At 40.6% G+C, this 23231-nt stretch overlaps 1 protein-coding gene across 1 annotated transcript; it reads left to right on the forward strand.

Moving 5' to 3' along the window:
- Positions 1-1757: 1757 nt before the first annotated feature.
- On the forward strand, positions 1758-22746 carry KDELR2 (KDEL endoplasmic reticulum protein retention receptor 2). Its single transcript, XM_063143095.1, has 5 exons — positions 1758-1986; positions 9824-9924; positions 15122-15280; positions 17516-17768; positions 20883-22746. Exons 1-5 carry the CDS (start codon positions 1896-1898, stop codon positions 20915-20917), a joined length of 639 nt encoding a protein of 212 aa, XP_062999165.1. The 5' UTR covers positions 1758-1895; the 3' UTR covers positions 20918-22746.
- Positions 22747-23231: the final 485 nt, after the last annotated feature.

Consider the following 23231-nt stretch of genomic DNA (forward strand, 5'->3'; position numbering starts at 1 on the left):
GATCTCCTTAAAACGTCTCTCATCTACCACCAACCACTTGGACTTCTTGCTAGGAGCTGTTGCATGTGCTGCAGGATATATATCCGGCAGCTGAGGATGAAGAGAGATGGTTGGAGTTTTATCATGACTCAGAGATTGTGCCATGCTGCTCTCTCAAATTGCAATGGCTTAAAACGGGGACGCGAGTGAGGTTTAGGAATTCATGTATTGGGTGGAGAGAGTTTTCTTCCTCTCTAGTATTAACAAATAAGTCAGGGTAGAAAAACTCAGGGTCATCTCTCAAGCAATAGATTCTGGAGAGATAAAAGAGAATATTCCTTCACACAATGCTTAATTTGTGGAATCCGATGTTACAAGAAGTGATGACCACTAGTTTAGCTGGCTTTGAAATGGGATTAGACAAAGAGATCCACCAATGGTTATTAGCAATAAATAATAGTAGTAATGATAATAACAATAAATTTGTCTCACTCTTCTACTTTTGTATCTAGAGCAGCATAAAACAAATGCATAAAACAAAGAACCAATATGAGCATCATAAAATAGATTTTTTTAAAAATCAGGATAATCAAAAACAGTGCTAGAAAACATTAAATGCCGTTAACATTAGAACAGAGCCACTAAAACAGTGTGGTGTAGTGGTTAGAGTGTTGGGAATGGGACTCAGGAGATCCAGATTCAAGTCCCCCACCCTCAGCCATGGAAGGTCACTGGGTATCTTTGGGCCAGTCACTGATTTTCAGCGTAACCTACCTCACAGGGTTGTTGTGAGGATAAAAATGGAGAGGAACATGTAAGATGTCTTGGGTTCTTTGCAAGAGGAAAAAGGGCAGAATATAAATATAATTGTAAATAAATAAATCTATAAAAACAGATACCACTTAAAAACTACATATTAAAAGCCTAAGGCTAATACAGGGGTGAGGGTCTTTGATTTCTGGTGGAAAATACTCGAAAAGAAGGCCTTCCAATGCTGCTTTCTCCAACCTGACATGAGCTGAGTTCGGACGACACGTTTGTTTCCCATTCTGTTCCTATTACCCACCCAGCCACCCCAGTCCGAACTCAGCCACAGCCTTAGGATCTGAGGGATCTTGATCAGGAGGATATTGCAACGCTAATTCGAGAACCAGATTATTAAAAAGCAGCTGCAACACGATCTTCATTTTTAAATTTTACTTTATCTTTATTTATGCATACCCTCTTTTTTTTTAGCAGTTTTCACTTCAATAGAAAACAATGCTTACTCAACAACAACAAAAGAAAACCAGTCTGTAGTCATCATATAATAAAATACCAGGACGAGGCCATTTAAGTCAATCAATGTGTGGGGGTGATTAACCCACTCCAAGGTTGCTGCTGCTGCTGCAGCCCCTGAATAGCTCCAAAAGTGGGAGGGGGTGAGACGAAACGGCAAGGCTGCCCGCGCATGCGTCCCGCTGACTCGGGACCCGAGCCTTCCAGAAAGCTTGCCTTCCAGCGCGCGCAGGCGCAATCGGCAGCAGCGGCGCCCTTCGAACTCCTGGAAGCAAGGAAAAGGAGGGCGGGGATGAGGTGCGCGTGCGCAGAAAGGCAGATGAAAAAAGCCCTGGCTTTCCTTCTTTCCCCACCCCGCCTGTCGGCTGAGAGAAAGAGAGGCAATGAGGAGGCGTGGCTTTCCCTTTGCTCCTCCCTCCCTCCCTCTTCCTCCCTCCCTCCCGCTGTTTTTTTTTTCCCCTTCTCTCCTCCTCGCTTCTCCTTCGCCTCTCTTTCCCGGCGTGCACCGCGCCCGCGCTGGCTGTCTCTGGCCACGTCCCCGGGCCACGTCGCTCGGTGCCTGCTGAGCTCTCGCCATCTTCGGTTCGGTCCCCGGCTCCTCTCCGCTTGCCGCCGCCGCCTCCTCCTCCTCCGCCGCCATGAACATCTTCCGCCTCACCGGGGACCTCTCCCACCTGGCGGCCATCATCATCCTGCTCCTCAAGATCTGGAAGACCCGTTCGTGCGCCGGTGCGTCGGGCTTGGAGGGCGAGGCGAGGTCGGGGGGCGAGGAGGGGCGAGCGGGGCGAGCCAAGGCCGGCCTCGGCCTCGGCCTCCGGGGAAGCAGACCCTGCGCCGGCCTCAGCCACGGGCCTCACTTGGCCGCTTCTTCTTCATCTTTTTACCTCAGACCTGCCCCCCTTTTACCTCAGACCCCCTTTCCTTAATCTGTGAGAGTTTCTCCCCAAGGGAGCGAGGCGCCCCCTCACTTCGTTTGTGTGTGAGGAGGTATTCGGGGTGGGTGGGATGACTCCCCCGACCACCTTCAATGAGTTGGGGGGCTTTGCTTCCAGGTGAGGGGCAGTTCGTACTTGTGGGGTTGTTTTTTAAGGGGGGGTTGCCTTCAGTGGAGAAGTTGGGGAGCCCTGCTTTGGAGATATTTCCCTCCTCAAGTGCAGAGTGGGGCTTTGAATATAGGTGAGGGGCAGTTTGGGGGTGCTGGGGTTTTTTTTAGGGGTGAAGTGATACCTCCCCCTCAGTTATTGTAGGTATGTGTGTGTGTGTGTTTTGCCTTCAGTGAGGAAGCTTCACTGGGAGGTTGGGGGATGCAGGTTCTGGCTGTGTGTGATGCTCACTTGTGGCTTCCTTCGGCATCTCTGTGTTGGGGGGGGGCTTCACTTAGAGAGGGGAAGTCTATTGGGTATTTGGTGAACTGAGTGGGAATTCGGGTGGGTTTATTTGGGGTGGAAGTTGGTGGTTCTTCCCCACACCCCTATGTGTCTGCAGTGGTTTGGTAGCTTTGCATCCAGGGGCGTGAGAGTATTTTCAGTAGTGGTGGTTTCTCACACTTTCTTTTCTTTGTGGCTGTATCAGTTGACCAGTAAGGAAATCTCTGGGATGTTGCAGGAAGGTAGAAGTTTCTGGGGTGCTGGTTTGAGGAAGGTATTCCCACTGAGCCCCATATTTCTGAAGAGGGGGGTGATTCTCTTGTATCCTATGAGATGTTTCAGGAAGTAGAGTCCTGGTATGGGGAGTTTTGGGGGGGTACTGTGTAGTGGGGGTGGAGTGGTTGTAGAACGTTTGAATCCAGGCCAAGAAGGCTCAGGTTCAAATTCCTGCTCAGCCTATCGTATGGCCATGCCATCTTCTAAAGACAAGAAGAGGAGAGGCACCATGAGGGGAGGAAAGACACGATTAAGATGTGTTGAATTAAATGATTCCTGTAGCAGCTCTGTGCCCCCTATTTTTAAAGGGTGTGGAGGTATCACATTTGAAACCTGTGCAATGCTGAAAGAGGTAGAATCTTGTTGGGGATTAGGATTCATGTCTTTTAAAAGGGGGAGGGATAGGGCAACCCTAGGAATAACTGAAGCTATTCCTGCAGTTGTTGTTGTTGTTGTTGTTGTTATTATTATTATTATTATTATATTTATTTGTATCCCGCCTTTTGCCCAATACTGGGCCTCAAGGCGGCCTTACAAAGTTTAAAACATACATTGAAAAGGAAAAAAGAAAAAACACTTTTAAAATACACAACAAAATTATAAGTCAATTAACATAGATGGAGGGACAGATTATTCTCCAAAGGCCTGCTGGAACAAACAAGTTTTAGCCTGCTTCCTAAAGCCCATCAAGGAGGAAACCAGTCTAGCTTCCCCAGGAAGAGAGTTCCAAAGCACTGGAGCAGCCACCGAGAAGGCCCTCCCCCATGTTCCCACCAAGCATGCCCTTGAAATTGCCCTGTATCCCTATATTTTTTTAAAGGGTGGGGAGCTCCCAATTCTTGAAAGCCTATATTGAAAGCACTGCTTTCTGCTCAGATAAAAAGAGGGTGGTGGGAGAGGGTTTGGTAGCTCTAGTGGGGTGCTTGCTCCTAGGTGTTGTAAGGGAAGTATTGGCTTATGAGGATGCCAAAGGAATGAGCCATGTGGAGAAATTGGTTTTAGGGTTTCATAGAATAGCAGAGTTGGAAGGGGCCTACAAGGCCATCGAGTCCAACCCCCTGCTCAATGCAGGAATCCACCCTAAAGCATCCCTGACAGATGGCTGTCCAGCTACCTCTTGAATGCCTCTAGTGTGGGAGAGCCCACCACCTCCATAGGTAACTGATTCCATTGTCGTACTGCTCTAACAGTCAGGAAGTTTTTCCTGATGTCCAGCTGGAATCTGGTTTCCTTTAACTTGAGCCCATTATTCTGTGTCCTGCATTCTGGGAGGATCAAGAAGAGATCCTGGCCCTCCTCTGTGTGATAACTTTTTAAGTATTTGAAGAATGCTATCATGTCTCCCTTCAATCTTCTCTTCTCTTTTTTGATAGTCTGTCTTACATAGATCCCCAGTGCAGATGACATTGAAGCTTGGAAAGGGTCAAAATCTAGGCAATCTTATTTGATAACGCCTTAGTAGCTAGGAATATCCAGGTCAAATAAATGTGTCTCTTTTAAAAGAGTACAGGAATGTGATGTAAGTGAAAAGAAAAGGTGCCCTTTCTTAACACAGAAGAGCTTAGTTGGGGAACGTTTTTGGTGCAGCCCCAGCAAAATCCTGTTTCATTAAGGGAATTGCTTGAAGCATGAATGTTTTATCTCTTCATCCAACAGTGCTTGCATCTTTTTTCTTTATGGAAGTCATGCACATAAATAGAATGAATGGACTTTGCTGTTTCAATGAACAGAAATATTGCTGTAAGATCAGGTTTTCATACAGATTTTGCAAGCCTCAAAGCTGTGCACCTGAGTTGCTTCATCCTCAGTTTTTAGATTTTCATGAGACCCGTTATTTATTTTTCTCTGAAGGATTTAAACTTTGATCCCGCTTGATTTGAGAGCTCGGCAGCTCTTTTACTTGCATTGCCAACTGCCGTTGAAAATTGGAAGCAAATGACTGAATCAAGGCTAAGGAGAATAGGCTCTCAATTGGGATTCCTGGCCTAGTCTGACGTGGCAGCTAACAGAAGGTGTGGTGAACAGAGCTGCCTGAAGAGAAATTTATTCTTGCTGCACCCTTGTGCCAGTTTCTCAGAAGAAAAGCAAATTGTTTAGCTGAAGAAATCCATACTTAGTAAATGTTTTAAAGCAAACCTTTAATGCTAGCATGGCTGTTACTTAAAACCTTACTTTGAGACAGATTTTATTGCTGGCATTTTCCCCTCAAGGAATGGGAACTTGCTTCTCGTGCTTTCATGCTCCATTTTATTTTATTTTTCAAAGTCAGCTGTTCAATACATTTATACACTTACTCCTTATTTATCCTGCATTGATGATTTGCCGTTGGACTGGGTTCTTCTGTCTAAACATTCTTGTAAACTGATGCTGTGTTGGTAATTCTATTTGTACTCATATGATCAAGTGAAACAGCTATTGAACAGGGAACTCTATGAGGAGGAGAGAATGCTATCCAGTGGCAAAATGGATCAGTCATGGTTGACTAATCGCTTGGTATTTTGCTGGAGCTGATTATAATGCAACAGACTTTGAATTACTGTAGATAAATAACCAGAGTCTGAAGAATCCATGGGTCCTCATATATATATATATATATGTGTGTGTGTGTGTGTGTGTGTGTGTGTGTGTGTTTCAATTTATAATTAATTAGGTTTGTGTATATAGGTTTGAGTAGGCTGTGCGTTTACAAAAACAATCGCTCTCATCCTATGTCATTTTTTACTCAGAAGCAAGTCTCATTGAGTTCAGTGGGGTTTACTTACTAAGTATTCATAGGATTGTAATCAGGCTGTAATCGTATGAATGCATGCTTGGAAGCAAGCCACAGTGAACTCAGTTGGACTTAAGTTCTGAATAAGTATGCATAGGATTGAGGTACCAATGTAATGGCACCCATTTTAATAGGATTTCATATATTTATATTGTCACCCAGTTATTAATTTTGTTTTTTGTACTGTTCCTATGTCCATGCATACAACATAACTGTATTTTGTTCGACTATCGACTCTCAAAAACCTCTTAAGGAACAAGTGAGATCTCAGTAGCTGTGAGTGTCTTGTCACCTTGTACCTTTAGGCCTGGGGTTGGATAACCTTCGGCGGTACAACAAAATCTGGAGGGGGACTCCATCATCCCTCACCATTGGCTATGCTGTCCGTGGGTGATGGAAAATGCAGGCCAGTAGCACTTGGAGGGCCACAGGGTCCTTGTGCAGAGGTAGGTACCCTAAAGCAGTAACCATTGCAGGGTCCCCAGGGGAGGACTTTCTGACTGCTATTCTGCTTTAGGGTGGTGGTTGCAAAAGGGAAAGTTAGTGGAAGCTGGCAGGATATTTTTGGTGAGCTATTTAGGGCGGGGGCAAATAGCCTATTAGTTTATTTCATAAATGATACAAATACTTTTGTAAAACTAATTAAGTTGATGGCATAAGAACCTTCATAACTAGAAAAGGTGACTCGTTCAGGGCTAGTCTTAACACTATTGACCACCTCAAATAATTAATACCATTACTTCTAAGACTTGTTAAGATTAGCTTGCAGTTCAGCACTAGCATGGTCAGTGGGCCAAATGTGAAATGGTTTGAATATCAGTGTGCTCCTTGTATATGATCAGATTTATGGAGATTTGACAGCAGATTCAAAACTTAAAAATAAATGTTCAAAACTGAGATGTTCTCTTATTCTTAGCTGTACAGGCTTTTAATTTTTTAACAACTATCTTTTTGAAGTATAAAGCATTACCTCAATCAATATAATTGCAGCAAGATGACAGGGGCAATAGATGACACTGGCATTTCACAGGAAAATGGTTAAGAGAAGAATATAATTATAATAGGGAACATAATTACAATCTAGTGTCCTTTAATTTACTGTTTCCATTTTGAATAAAAGACTTGTAATGTGAACGTAAGAAATCAGATAACATTTTTTTTAATGCAAGTATGAATTGTCAAGGGTCTAGTGAAATATAAGATAAGATACCTGATATGAAGTACTCATAAGCAACACAGTGGCTGAATGGATAACTTAAAGATGGGGTCCTGGGATGAGTCCACCTCTTCTTTGGTATTGGGCGGTTACCCTTTCAGGTCTCTATCAGCTGCCATTTCCCAAGCCGCATTAGAGCAGGGATGGGCAGAAAGTAGATCTCAAGAGAGCTTTCCTGAATATTGGCTGTGTTGGCAGAGGCTTCTGGAAGTTGAAGTTCAAAACATTTGAAGATCTATCTTCTGCCTGCTCCTGCATTAGAGGAAGAGATGGGAGAGCAAAGGCTACTCCATCAGCTTAGCTGGGACTAATTACTATTTGGCTTCTACGGTCTTGGAATCATCTTCCACTGGCTTGGTTTGCATGAAATGACAATCCTGAATATGAGTTGTCGTTATTATTATTATTATTATTATTATTATTATTATTTATTTATATAGCACCATCAATGTACATGGTGCTGTACAGAGTAAAACAGTAAATAGCAAGACTCTGCCGCATAGGCTTACAATCTAATAAAATCATAGTAAAACAATAAGGAGGGGAAGAGAATGCCAACAGGTACAGGGAAGGGTAAGCAGGCACAGGGTAGGGAAAAACTAACAGTAGAAAGTAACAGTAGAAGTCTGCACAACATCAAGTTTGTTGAATCATGGGTTGTTATTACGTGTGAACCACAAACAACCCAAGAAGAGAACCATGGTTTGTTGTTGGGTTGTGAACTCTTGAGTTGTTTAAACCTTGGGTTGTTGTTACATATGAACCCAGAACCAGGGGTTGTTCATGGGTTATTTTCCCAGGCTACAGGTGTTGTGGATGCCATTACTTATAGTGTTACAAAGGGGAGGAGGAGGGAAACAAACAATCTAAGGATTGAGAAAACAGTTTGTTTGATTTTTCTGCAAAACAAACACTGGATAAGGCAACAAACCATGGATTAAATAAATCATGGGTTAGCATTATGTGTGGACTAGGTCTATGTAAGAATTGGTACCTGAGTTTGCTTATTTTTTCCTTTCCCTTTTCATCCTTTCCCCCCCTTTGTATCATATTCTAAACAGTAAACTGCTTCATGAGCATTAGCAGATAGTCGTCCTCTGACTGATATCATGAAAAAATAGGCTTAGTCATAAGAGTAACTCTATGCTTTTGTATTTATGCTGAAATATGCAACATCTATTGCTTGAATGCTTTGTTCACATTGAGCTGGATGGAACAGAGCTGATAAACAAGAGCATGTGACACCACATTATTATAATGTAATGAAGCATGTATAGTAATCAACCCCTGTTTTGCACGCAGTGAGGCATAATCTTTACAAAAATGTGACCTGTGAACTTCCTGTAGTGGGGAGGTCGTTTTTTAATGGCTTGCCTGTCAAAAGCTTCAGTTGTAAACAGACTTCAGTGGGAAATGGATGCATGCAAATGTGCTCAAGATTGAGGTCTAATGGGTGCTGTTTCTGTGGGCATTTCTCATAGGCTGGGATTGGGCTACTGGTCTTTGCAAAGACTAGATAGCTCCTGATCCTCATGGGACTCTGATGGAAGAAAGTGCTGGGATGGAAATAGGCTGCACATTTACTGAACATCAGTACAGCTTGTGTAGAAGTCTGGAGCCTGAGCATGACTTTCCCCACCAGGAAGGGAGTTATATGGAGGAAAATAGGATGGAGGCAGATACAGATCTAACTGCTGCCTTTAGCCACTTCCCTGGAAGAGAAGATCTCAACCTTTCCCAGTCATGGGACTAGTGTAAGTGGCCAAAGCTGTTATCTTTGAAAAAAGCACCAGCTGAAATGATGCCTGTCATCTGAAGACTGGCAAATTCCCTGTGATAATTATGGGATTAGCTGAACTCACACAGCCAGTAAAAAAAATATCTTCCTGATTCCATCACCTAGTGGCCAGGTTTGATCTGCAGTGGTTCCTGCTTAGCACAACCAACCATTTCTGGAAGAGGTGGGTAGGAAGACATTCTGCAAGCGACAGTGGTCCTGGGGACCATCACCTAGGATCGAGTGCAAGAATGCAAATTATCACTCAGGACCATTTTGACTCTGGCAGACAGCACAGAGAGGTCTCTTCCTAGGCTTGGATTATGACTAGAAATGCCAGCCATCTTCCCCACCCTCTTTCCACTCCTTTCCCTTCTCTGTCTGGTTCATTGTGGAGACCAGCAGTAGTCCTTGGTGCATTTCCAATAATGAAAATGCACCAAGTAAAAATAAAACTCCTTATTCTGAGACAACCAACACATGCTGAAAAAGCAATCCACTTCTTTTTTAAAAACAATGACCCAAAAAGCAGCCTGCCTCTTCATCAACATAAGTAAGCTGTAACAAAACTTTAGATGAAAAGCCTTGGCTGTATTCGTTGTTCTATACTATATATATATATATATATATATATATATATATATATATATATATTTGTTGGATAGTGAAACCAATGAGGAATGTAGAAGTTGAGTTGTAATTATGAAGCCTTTCAAGCACCCTCCCATGGGGCCTGTTCAGATGACACGCTAAGCCATGGTTTGGCTGCTAACCCTTTTGCAGCAAATGGTTAGTGAGCATGTTTAAACCGTGGTTTATGTAGCCACCATGGTTAGGAATGGTTCACACTATACACTTAAGTCATGCTAAGCCATAATGTTTAGCTCAGAATGCTTAACCACCATGGTTTAGTGTGTCATCTGAACAGAGTCGTATGCTGGCTGTTAAGAAAGTGTGACAATCTGCAAATGATCAAGTCAACTGGGGGAGGGGGCCTGAGAACAAAAAAGTTGATGGTCTGGCTTGTTGATAGGCCATAAAGAAAGAAAAGACATTTTCGTTGTGGTGGGGTGACATTGGGGTTGATTCCCATTCTATTTCCCTTCCTTCAAGACAAACCCTGTTTCTATTATTCATATTATTCTCTTTTATTGCTTTAGGTATATCTGGGAAAAGCCAGCTTCTCTTTGGACTGGTCTTCACTACTCGTTACTTGGATCTCTTCAGTTCATTCATTTCATTTTATAACACTTCTATGAAGGTATGGTATAATGAATCAATAAAAGAGGCAATTATTTTCCCCACCCCATTCATCTTAATGAATTAGCCTCTATGGTAATTAGTGTAAAGACTCAAAAATACATCTACCAATAGACCACTTCCTGTGTCTGTTAAAATTTGGGCTGATAAAGCAGAAAGAGTGAATTGCATCTCTAGCAATGGAACAAGGTTACAAATGTGACAGTAAATTGCCTGTGTACCACTAGTCATCAGTGGTGTCTTGAGTCTTAAAGAGTTTTACTGCTAGAAGACAGATTTCTCCATTTTACACATGAATAAACTGCTTGGCAGAAAAGGTTGAAGCTGTTTGGAAAAGGCTCTTGAAACAGTTTTCTTTTATTGCCCTGGTGGTTGCAACTCTTGTGTTCTGATCCTCTGATAAGGCTCCACGCTCCTGCTATTATCAGTTTTGTTAATACCAGGAATATATCTTTACTATTCCAGCTTAAAGTGTAGTTCTTCTATAAGGTATCTGCCCATGCAAAATAAGGCACTATTTGGTGTTACTTGAGTACTCTTCTTTCTGAGGACCTTGAGACTTTTCTTGGACCAAAGGCGCTCTATGTGTGCACATGCATGTGTGTATGTATCTCCATCTGGTGGTGCCAATAAGAACAATCCAAATTCTGCACTCCAGTTCATGCTAGTTTGCAAATGTTGCCCTATGTTTCCAAGTCTTGTGTTTTCTAGCCCTCTAGGGGTTTGTCAAGAACTGAAGGAAGTACAGGCAGTGATAGAAGGACAGCAAAGTCAGAGGGAAATAGATTGAGGACTGGAGGGATCTCAAGGTGTTAGGCGCAGTAGTTCAGCTCTGCATCTGACTCCTGGAAGCTCTGCTTCTGGGCTCACCTTTCTCCAGTCTTCGAGACGCTATAAACTAACATTTAAAATGGAAGCAGAGATCCTTATGGTGGCAGAATCAGCTTGTGTGACAAGGATGGCTTGAAGGTCCACCACTGTGTTGAAATAGACCTACCTTATACTGTATTTTGTATTTGTGTTTTTAGACTGTTGGTTGCTTTATTATGGTTTTAATTTTTGTGAAACATCCAGAGAGCTTTGGCTATTGGGCGGTATAAAACTGTAATAATACAATAAATAAATAAATTGGATTCATAGAATCATATAGTTGAGTTGGAAGGGGCCTATAAGGCCATCGAGTCCAACCCCTGCTCAAGGCAGGAATCAACATTCATATGAACATTTATGGTCCCCTCTTAGACACGTTCCATGCAAAATCTTGTTCTGTACATATTGTTGATACACCAGCTGCACCACTACTATGCATCTAGTAGGCCTTACTTTGGATCTTTGCCAGGGGAGCATGGTAGGGAAAGCCAGCCATGGGTCAAGCCCATTCTCAAGTCTGGGTTCCAGGTGGGCTTCCATTTTGAGATTGGTGTGAACCTTCACATTAGAATTGAAAAAGCAATCACATGACTACAAATAATTGCATGAAAGGGTTGCAAGTTTATTGGGCGAGAGCAGGAGTTCATGTCTGTTTTAGAGTGGGGTGCAAGATGGCTTCCCACTGGGCCCTCTGCAGGCCAGGTCATGTCAGTGGGTGTGGCCATGTCCGCTGACAGTGCCCTGCCTCCCAGACATTTTGCTGGGAGAGGCTAGGGGCTGAGTTTAGCCTACTAGCTTAATTCTAAGGATAGCTGGTGTATTCTATGCTATTTCAAGCTGTTAATTTTTTAATGGATCCAAATGTGTACTGACTGCATTATAAAACGTTATATGAATATAACAACGTTGGGTAAAACGTTATATGAATATAACAACGTTGGGTGAAATGGTGATGTAGAGTGTTCTGTCTAGTGTTGTACCAATAATAGAGCATGATAAAAAGAAGACCCAGTGAATGATCTGGGAGCACCTGATGCTGGAGGAGGTGCTGAAGCTACACAGATGTAGACATGAGCCATCTCTTGTTTGGGAGACCACTGGAAGCCCCATAGAACAGCATGATAGAAGTGTAATTAAAAAAAAACGACTAAGAAGCTTGAGTCAAATTGTCGTGCATGTTTGGTTCTATAAAGGAGTGCTTATCTGTACTTGTTGGTTCAGCTCCCTCATAAGTCAAAGTTCCTTGTCTAGTCAAGGAAACCTAATGGTCATAGTTCAGAGAAGATTAAGAAGGAAAGATTAAAATGCATCATGCTTACAAAGTTTTATGAGCCTCAAATAAGAGTTGATCCTTTTGACTTGAGTCCAGACTTAATTTGGTCCAGCAAAAGACTGTCTTAGTCCCACTGGGTTTAGTGTTGTTTTTTTAAAAAAATCTAAATAAGTGATGCACCTTTCAACTTCAAATGCATCTGTTGGAAGAAAAATTCTTTGAAGCTTCTATGGAGCTGTGTTTAAGTCACAAAGACCACACTGGATATTCTGTCAGATCTATTGTAGGGTGGATCCATGGCCCTACAATTTTGAATCGCTTGTAATGCCTTGGTAAAGTGGGATCACCATCGTGACAGAAGAAAAATGAATGTCTAAGGTCTGCCCAGTTTGACTGGGATGCATCTGGGATGCTTGCAAGGAGTTGCACAGCATCCTCTTACTAGAAGCTGCCACCTTTTCACAAGGAGACAGGGAGACTGACACTCGTGTGTGTGTGTTTTGCATGTTTATGCAAGCATATCCAAAGTCCAAAAGGTGGTGCGGGAGATACAGCAAGAGGGTAATAGAAGAAGAGCAGAGAAACTAACCAAGTGCAGATTGGGATGGGAAAAAAAGGGGAGATGAACAAAAGTGGATAATGTGGTACCTGGGTAAGAGGATGTTTCCAGAACAACCAGAGGGGAGGGGAGGGGAGGCAGTTTGTGTTCTCTCACCTGTATTCTCACACCTGCACTATTTCTGTGGCAATTCTGAGAGAGAGAGAGTTTATTGCTGAGTCTACCAGCCTGCTACTGCTACGTAAGATATTTTCTGTCACCCCATACCCCAAAGTATATGGTGTTAACTTAGTTGTTGCTCTGTCTGCCTTTTAAAAATACAGTCCCCTAACAGGCCATCCTACGAAAACTCTTAACTTGGAGAACTACACAGAGAGAGAGTACTTCCAAGCCACGCTGGAAAGGCAACTGCATATATTTTTATAACAATTGAAATATGTAAGACCCTCCTTCAAAGCATTCCAGATGCATCCCAGTCAAACTGGGCAGACCTTGGATAGTCATTTTCCTTCTGTCATGATGGTGATCCCACTTTACCAAGGCATTACAAGCGATTCAAAATTGTAGGGCCATATTTCTCAAATTATAAAGACCATACAAGCCAAGTTGTTAAGAACAACGAAATAGCGAGCAACTACCTTCTATCCTATTGTAAGATGTATTTCCTATCCTATATCTCTACAGGCTTCCAAATGAATCGGGGCACAATATGTGCATTTTTAGGCAGGAAAAGGTCATACAACTCCTGGCATTCCTCAGCATTAGTTTTTCTAAATTTCAAATTGGACAGTGGGATTCTGGGCCTAATCAGGCCACTTGACTGTAAAATGAACCCGAGTTAAAGCCAGCAATCCTATAATTTCCTCAGTAGGAATGTTTTGAAGCCCCTTTTCCCCCAAGCGTAACCATATGCAATCTATTCCTTTTTGCTAAAATGTATTTCTTTACCCCAATAACCAACATATTATATTTTAGATTGTATCTTATTTTCTTTGTCTATTGTTGTTGATGATATAACTAGTCTAGGATAGTGTCTTGGGAGCAGCAGATCACTTTCCTGCAAGAAGCTCAGTGCAGAATTCCGACTTTGGAGGCTCCTGGCCTATTGCTTCTCAATCTTTCTAGCTGATATTATTGTTGGCATCCTGGGAACTTTCTAGGGATTTTTCTGTGTCTGACTAGCTACTTCAGCACCACTCCAGAGATGGTGACTCATGCTGCCTGGTCTTTCTGCTTGGTAAAACACGACTTTCCCTGAGAATGATTTTACAGGTGGTGAGGCTGAGAACCTTAATCATGTGCTTGGCTGAGATTACTGTGGGCTAATGGGTTAGGCAATGACCTGGATTCTGACATAGTTTATGTGAGTTAGAGAAAGTTATTCAGCCTTCCTTGAGTCTTTCCTCCCATTAATTCTGTGTACAGTATTTTGTCACGAATATAAAGAAACCCAGTTTCCCCAGTAACCTGTGTTTCGAACTTCGAGGAAGACGAATATAGAAGCTGGAAACTTCTTTTTAACTATAAGCTCATGAATTAAATTGCATGGCTGATGTGTAGCAAGCTTGCTACGAATGACGGTTTCTTCAAATGAACTTAAACAGAATCGTGTGCATAATTTAGATTGTGACCTAAACACACTTGTAAGCCAGTGCCAGCAGGAAAAATCAGGTGCTGCAGACTGAGAAAATGCCGGCTCCCTAGGGTCCAAAGACACCTGGGGCTACCTGGCCCTGGTTGCCAGATAGCACTCTTCCAGGAGGGTTGTTGTTCTCCTCTATGGTCATAAAGAGCAGTGGTCAGAATAGCTAACGCAGTATTAACATCTAATCCCTGGAGAATGGGCACTTAACATCATTGTCCTGGGAGAGCCTTTATCAGTTAACAACCATCACTGTTCTCTCCCCATCTCTTTTATATTTTATATATTAGACTGTAAAACTCTAGATGGGCACTGTGGATTGGATCCAGATTTAGTTATACTTTGGGTAGACCCATTAAAATCAATGGGGTTTAAGTTTGTCATGAATACTCTTAAATGTGACTAAATTTGGATCCAAAGGCACTTTGCTGTTGTTAATCATCTTACTTGAGAGCAAGCAGTGGGGGCGTCAGGGCTGAGGGGGCAAGGTGCCCAGGTATGGGTGTAAGGTTTTAGAGAAATCTCATAACATATATCTTGATTTCAGACCATGACATTTTAAGACTTGATTTCTGTTTCTTTACGCTTCTAAAAGAACCCAAATGAATCAGTGGGTTGGTACAGGAAGAAGAACAGTGCCTCTTTATATTTCAGATAACCTAAGAAATAAATGGGTATTTGATTTATAACTCTTGTTGTAGTAGACAATGCGACATGCTGATGGATGCAACTGTGGCACTCGCTTGAACAATCAACAAAGATCCTTTTTGTTCCTTATTGTATATATAAAATGTTTTTTAGGGTGGAAGCGCAGATTAAAAGCCTGATAATACATCTGGGTCTCTTCCTTTCAGCTTATCTACGTTGCTTGCTCATATGCTACAATCTACCTGATCTACATGAAATTTAAGGCTACCTACGATGGAAACCATGACACATTCAGAGTGGAGTTTCTTGTGGTTCCTGTTGGTGGGCTGTCTTTTCTTGTCAATCATGACTTCTCTCCTCTAGAGGTTAGTATCTTCATGAAGAGTTTGGGTGCTGAAATTATGTGAAGCGAACCTGGGTGACAGTGAACTTAACTGAATGTTTTGCTCTTTACACCATGCTGTATTACTTAAGGGGTGTAGTAAGTATGTGTAGTGTAGTGTAAGCATAAGGCATCTTTTTTTATGTAGGTGGGCAGAACCAGAGCCATCTCACAACTTTCCTTTCCCCCCTTTCCAGTCTCAAATCAAAAAGCTACAATGATTCAAACTAGTAGTAGATATAATGGTCCCAGTTCAAATCATGTGTTAATTGTTTATCTAACATGCAGAGACATAATAGTATTTTTTAGCACAATTTGTCTACTCCGCATTCTGAGTAGACTACATTTTAGCATTCCTGTGTTTACTCAGAAGTAAGACCTGTTTAGTTCAATGAAATTTATGCCCAGGGAAATATTATAGGATTGCAGTTTTTGTTATTCAAATACCCTGTGTTCAGTTCATTTTTTTTTTAAAAAAAAGGAAGAACCAATGAGACATTGAACTGGTGGTCATGTAGTTCATTTTCTGAAATTTAAGGTCCTCAAAGGGAGTTGGGAAGTGTTTGGTGCCATCTAGAGAATTTAAGAAGAACTACAGTTCTTAAAATTGTGCTGTCTTTTAAAAAAAAGCAGCTGGAATGGGAAATGCAGGCAATAGTATACGTCTTTTATTTTAGCTGATGCATGAGATCTATCATATATGTGTACACGCCACTCTCTTATTTATTCTATCAAAAAGCCCAGAGTGACATATCCAGTTCTTCTCCCCTTCTTCTGTTTATATAAACATGGAAGGAAACAAACATAATATTGTGTAAAAAGACTAACCCTTTCTAAACAAAACCACCATATTAAAAACTATAAAGAATAAGAATTTTGAGCATTTCTTTTAATGGTGAGATTGGATAAAAGTACTTTGAATAAAACAAACCACATATAAACTATTTCAGGATACTACACTTACAACATGGACCAAATTTCCATACAGATACTTCCCCTGGGGTATTTACCATTTTAGAACACCAACAAGCATCTCCTGGTTTAAAGTCATGGTACCAACATGACTTCCCTATAATACCACAATTGCAGATAATAGGACATAATCATTATATGGTCAGCACCAGTCAGCTGTAGCTTTGGATTTTTCCATTTGTTAGGAATGAATATTCATGCTACTCCTAAGAAGTTACCCAGCATGATTTTATTCATTGCTTTCTCAGAGATGTTTAACAGTCACTGTGGTTTCTTGAAGAAACGGATTCCCTGTTGCTGCTGGAATTATTTTCAGCACCTTCTCTTAAAGTTGTGGGTTATCTTACAATGCTGAGGCCATCCGAGTGAAAGGAAGCAGTAGTGAGGCATTTCTCCATTGTGCCTGGATCTGTATGAGGCTATGAGAGGGAGAGGATATGGATACGGCAGACCGTCTACTGTGTCCATGACCTGCTGAACTTTGCAGCTAAGAATCTAGTGCCTGAATTTGCTTTGCTTTTTTCCTCCTCCCTCCCAGTCCTCCTTCCTTTTGTGTCATGTTTTTTAAGATTGTAAGTCTGTGGGCAGGTACTGTCTCAAGAAATATTTTTGTAAGTTGCCTTGAGGGCATTTTTGGCTAAAGGGTGGGATAAAAGTCCGATAACAAATAAAATAAATAATAAAATAGCCAGGACTGATTTGACTCTGTGGTGCATCTTTTGCATTTGACATGTGTAGCACTTAGTGGTGTAAAGTACTACTGGTGAGTAGCACTACCGGTGTAAAACCTTATAAAAGTTTTATTTCATTGCACAAAACTATTTATACTATTATAAATAGTTCACTCATTCTTATTTTTTCTCATGAAATTTTATTTTATTTCAAAATAAAGTTAACAAAATAAAGGCAACAAAAGGAAAAACATAAATAATAACAAAACCACTAAAGAAACAAAGGAATTCACTCATTATAAATCTATGACTGACAGCCTAAATTCGAGCTCAATATCTTCAAGTTTTACAATATATAAAAATATTGTGCAAAAGTATATATCATTTTGTGTCTAAGTGTGTATTAATCAGAAAAATAGACAACTGTACTTGGTTCAGATTTGATGTCACAGTTCTTTGTTCATATAATAGTATAAAAATGCTGAATATATCATAGGGTGGCTTTTTTTCCAGGTAGTTGATACAGAAGCTGTAAGTGATGGTATCGCTGAGACATCTTTGTTTTGTTCTTTCAGATCTTGTGGACCTTCTCCATCTACTTGGAGTCAGTTGCTATCCTCCCCCAACTTTTTATGATAAGCAAAACTGGGGAAGCAGAGACCATCACTACTCACTATCTTTTCTTTTTGGGCCTGTACCGTGCCTTGTACCTTATCAACTGGATTTGGCGCTACTACTTCGAGGGATTCTTTGACCTCATAGCTGTTGTGGCTGGCGTGGTCCAGACTATTCTGTACTGTGACTTCTTCTATTTGTATGTTACAAAAGGTAAGACACGAGTTAGCATCTCCCTATTCTATAGATCCAAATATATGTATTTTTCTAGTTTCCTTGCACATGCCTCAGCAGTATATTAATACTGTGTATATTTTACAACAGAGCATCATCCCCAAAGCAAGAGTTGTATTCCTTCCAGACTGTTCTTGTTTTTCTTAGCCCAGGAGCTGAAATATGCCACAGACTTTCCCTAACAGTGTGTGTATATCTGTATGCATCCAGCTCTGTTGGATGTGGTCCTACCCTCATGTGTAGTGACAAATCAATTATCTTTGCGGACTTCCTTGGGTCCCCAAAAAATTTCCTGGGAGAATTTCATGACTCTTTCGTTATTTCATCGATACTTGTGTTCCCCATATTTCCCCCCTATGTATAGTTTCTTTGTTTTTTAAGAGTGCATTCCAATCAGCTTTTAAACCCGCATACCATGTATTCCTCAAGTTGTATCGAGGCCATGAAATAGTCAAAAAAGAGGATGCTGCTGAAAGGATTTGAAATTGTACATCTAATTTCTAAGCATCACTAAATTCATTGTTTTGTCATTCCAAATATATGCCAAATTTGTACAGCTTTAGGTTGGGATGTTCATGCCTGCTATGATAGGCTTTGACTATAGTCACAATATAATATGTGGTACTTAATTGTAGCCAGATAATTTCATGGCTTCCATGTAATCTTAAGAATCTGCATTATAAGATTTTTTTAAAAACCCAGCCTTTTCTAGCTCTCACAGTTAAGAAATACACGTGACTTGTTTCAAGCACTTACAGATTGCACTGTCCCTTAACTTTATGTTCCTGATGCATCCAAGTATGCTGAAGACCTTCGTTACCCTTTCCAGTTCATTTCTAAACTGCACAATTCAAGTTGCGCGTAAATTGGGAATCCAAAACAAAATATGCGTATTAAACAAATGCAAAAATGCCTAATGATTCATAAGAGAGAGTCTATGGGAGCATTTGGGACTTGGTTTCATCATGTTGGGTTTTTATTTTGCTCAGGAGTCCATCCCCATGGCAAAAATTCTAATGCAGGACTGCAAGAGAGCAGAATAGTTTGCTGTTTTTCATTTGTGTATTTCCTGCAGTAATGAATGAAGTAGACACAATGATTCCAGGGAGCACCTGAGTGCAAATTAACCTGCTGTAACAAATAATGAATGTGTTCTAGAATGTCTTCCTGGTTAGGAAACCTGGAAGTGGGACTAGTTAGCCCAGTTAAGTTGCTTTATTAGGGTTATAAATATTAATCCATGCATGTAGTCTGTGGATATAGTTAAACAATTGAGAACATAGTGCATCTTGTGCAGTACAAAATATGTCAAGTCTTTAACAATTGAGTTGGATCGAGATGCAAACAGGTCAGATCACTCAGTGAACTTTATGACTGAGTGGGACTTTGAACCTGGCTCTCCCCAGTCTTAGTCACACAATATTTGGTTTCCTAACCCAAGATTCATTTACCTGTCAATCTTCTGAATTTTAATGAGAGCTACCAATGTCTTAGCTTTAGAGTAAAATTTGAAAACAAACTCAGTGGTCTATGTAAGTGAGCCTTGAAGCACCATTCCTACCCCCCATCCTGCCTGTCTGACTTACGGCAGTCTATGACTTGTACTTGTTTTGATCCTGTTTTTTTAATCTTGGATTTCCATTCCTGGTTTGCATGGTAAGCACAAATTACAGCTTGTTGGTTCTGAAAAAAATGGCCAACTGTACTTTGTCACAAACCAGAGAAGGAGGGAACTGTGACACATGAAAGGAGGAGGGAGCACAAGAGGCCAGGGCTTCTTCAGGCTCAATCATGTCTGAACTCAGCTCAATGTCGGAGTGCATCTTCCAGTACTCCCATTAGTTAATTTTCATATTATCGTACTATTCTTAAATGTCACTCGTATTTCACACTATACATTCCCTCCAGTATGGATTGATTTAAATCAAGGAAATTCAGATAATTGATTAAATCTTGACGAGAGAACCCCGATTTAAACCATTGGCGTAAATCAAGTTTGCTACTGGTAGTTCTTCACATATATTTTAAAGCAATGGTGTAAATCTCATCACTAAAACGTGTTAGCTTACAATTCAGCACAGCATTTTACAACATCAAGGAGGGTGTACCTAATGTAACTTCTTATTAACATGATTTTTATTAATTTAAGAAATAGATGATGGTGATGGTGATGATTATATTTATTTGTATCCCGCCTTTTGCCCAATACTGGGCCTCAAGGCAACCTTACAAAATGTAAAACATACATTTTAAAACCTATGAAAAGAAATATACAAAAGTTAAAAAAATATATTAAATATATTACAATATTAAAACATTAAGCATTTAAAATACACAGCAATTTTACAAGTCCTTAACATAGACGGAGGCCCAGATTATTCAACAAAGGCCAGCTGGAACAAAGACATTTTTGCCTGCTTTCGAAAGCACATCTAGGATGGAGCTAGTCTAGCTTCCCCAGGAAGAGAGTTCCAGAACACTGGAGCAGCCACTGAGAAGGCCCTGTCCCGTGTTCCCACCAGGCGTGCCTGTGAAGATGGTGGGACTGAAAGAAGGGCTTCTCCAGAAGATCTCAAAGCACGGGCAGGCTTATAAGGGAGAATACAGTCTTACAGATAACCTGGACCCAGGCCATATAGTCATAATCCTTATTACCTATACCAAGCTGCAGGTGACATGGCAGTACATTAGGAATGAATGTCCAGACTTGATTAGCTGGCAACTTTGTTTTTATGAGACTCCAAATGACGTTTTAGCATATCTTTGGTGAGATTTAATTGCAACTATGTTATTTTTTAAATGAGAGAAGAATTCATTATCTTATTGAGGGAGGGAAAATGAAAATCTCTGATTTTTTTAAAAAATGGATTTCTATCCACCCTAGTTTCTTTCCTTCCATTTTATCTCCTTGAAGCTCAGAGCAGTGTCCTTTCTTTTGTTCGTATTTTTTCATCCCCCGTCAATAAAATACTGGGTTTGTTTCTGTTTAAAAATAATGTGCTATTTGTATCAGAAAAGCAATAGTGCTTTCTATGTTAGCTCTTGGATGCATGTGTGGCTATAATAACACCTTGATTCTTTTGTATCTCTTAGTACTCAAAGGAAAGAAGCTCAGTTTGCCAGCGTAAGTGCCAAAACCAATCGCCAGCATCTGTCATCCTGGATGCTTAGACAGAACAATCCTTACCACAAGCAAAAGGTGAAGATGCTTGAGACAGACAGTCTCCCACTCTTCTTGCAGAAAATCCTTGGCAGACTCTGTAGGACCAGAGAACAACCAGCTGACTTCTGTTTGATGCATCTTGCCTTTATCTTTTTTTATTACTATGTATAAAGATTTTTTACATAAAGAAACTTAATACTGTGTGAATTTAATTCAGTGTGTAGTTTCAATTGGAATAGTTCCAAAAAGTGAGGTTTTGTGGGGTTGTTTATGGCTAGGAATAAGTGCAAAACACTTCTTATTTTCAAAGGATTCTTTTTAAATTACTGACTTATTTTGCTGCACACAACTGTGTGCTTGACTGATGGATGGTAACCGCTTTTGTTTGGTTTCAAATTTCATTCCACTGTATTTATTTTTTCCTCCCAGAAGTTGAACGTTGTAAGTCAGCTGAAATCAAACTACAAATGACAGAATTTTTTCTTGGGCACAATGTAGCCATTTCATGAAAGTCCTTGGTTATAATTTTTCTTTCCATTTTAAAATAGGGTTGTCCTATAGTGTCTGCTAATGCGTTTTGTCCTCTACCTCTGTTAACCTCATGAAGACGTTAGCTTGAGAGTATTTGGTGCCAATGCAGGTTTTTCTGAATATAGAGTTCTTTGCTTTTGTGATTTAGTAGCAGACATTTCCATTCTTTTCCATTCAGGACAAATTGTTCCACATCTTTTTGGGTGCTTAAAGCTCTACTTTTATTTAACAGCAACCTTGGTGTTACAGCTGTAAGGAAGAACCTGTAATAGTTGTCCAATTGAAGTAATTTGTAGGTGGCAATTTTTAACAAATGTCTACAACTTTTTTTAATACGAACACTTTTCCAAGTAATCTTCATGTTCAGCTTTCAAGCAGTTTTAGATGTGCCAGTTTGGGACAATTTGTGTCATTTTTATAAACTTTCTCCTCAATCAGCAGCACCAAGTCCTATCTTTATCATCTTTACATGATTCCCTTTTTTTACTGAGCTGTTGCATGACTTATCCTGTGTTACCATCCTAAATAAACATCTTATGAAGTGGTATACATTGTGGTGGTGTCCTGGTACTATGCCTCTACTATGACCTATCATAATGAATAGCTGTGGCATCCAATTGATCAAAAATGAGTTCAATCATGTCTGATTATAAAGGAAAATCTTTACCTGCAAAATAGACATAGTTTTAGAATCATCAATGGTTGAAGTCTTGACAGTAATTGGGATTTTACTGTATTAGTAAGCACCGCAAAGGAGAATGTAACAAAGGTTTGAGAATAATGTACTTAACTGGCAATTGAAGGCTGTTAAAAGTTCCTGTGAAACACAAGCCACTGAATCTACATCCTTTAACCCAGCTGCTCATATATATGCACATGATTATCTACCTCACAGGTAATCATCTTGTTTTAAAAGCATAAAATCTCCTAATTAGCGAAGCATTTGGATAATTGTCATAGTTTACCCAAATTGGATTTACTGTTCATATGCTGGGAAAGTCTGAACAAAGAGTTTCCAAACACCTTTCTTTCATCTCCCCCACTTTGCTTACTAGAGTACCTCCCCAAAATAGAGGAGGGAATTGTTGGAAGGAGGAAGTGGTAAAAGAATGGGGCAAAGACCGCAGGGACTTCATGGAGAAAAATCTTTATTCAGAATTGTGGAAGCGCCAATCTGGAGAAATGCAGCACTGTGCCTCGAACCTTGCTTATTGCTCACATGTATATGTAATTTCTGTTACAAATATATTTTCTCACTATGTTGCTGTGTCTCATTCATTAAATGGATGGTTGGGGGAGAGGCTCCCGGAAAAGGATTGGAGCTTGGAGCTCTGGTTAGAATGACGTGTTAAACCCAGAATCACAAAATGTCAGTGATACTGAGCAGCATCAGCCATAACCGAAGTTGGCTCTCTCTAAAAATAACAGATTATGATTCTTCCTTTGTTTTCATTTGTATCAGTTGTGATTTCTAATGTGGCTTCTATTAAGGTGTACTAATGGTAAACGCTAAAGACTACTTCACAAGACTGCTCTGCCTTTGTGGGTAGTTGTAAAATGAAGATCATTTGTATTTAGGACTGCACTCTTCTGGATTTAACAGAGGTGTCTAGGTTCCAGCGAAGATCAAAGTACCTAGGATTTGCACCGACAGCTTTTGAGGATGTTTTAGATGTGAAATGGAGGCAGCACTTAAATTATATGGGGAAAGCGATTAATTATATGCAGAAGCTTCATCCTGATTCTTC

Source organism: Elgaria multicarinata, chromosome 17 (genome assembly GCF_023053635.1).
Source record: "Elgaria multicarinata webbii isolate HBS135686 ecotype San Diego chromosome 17, rElgMul1.1.pri, whole genome shotgun sequence".
In the NCBI taxonomy this organism is placed as follows: domain Eukaryota; kingdom Metazoa; phylum Chordata; class Lepidosauria; order Squamata; family Anguidae; genus Elgaria; species Elgaria multicarinata.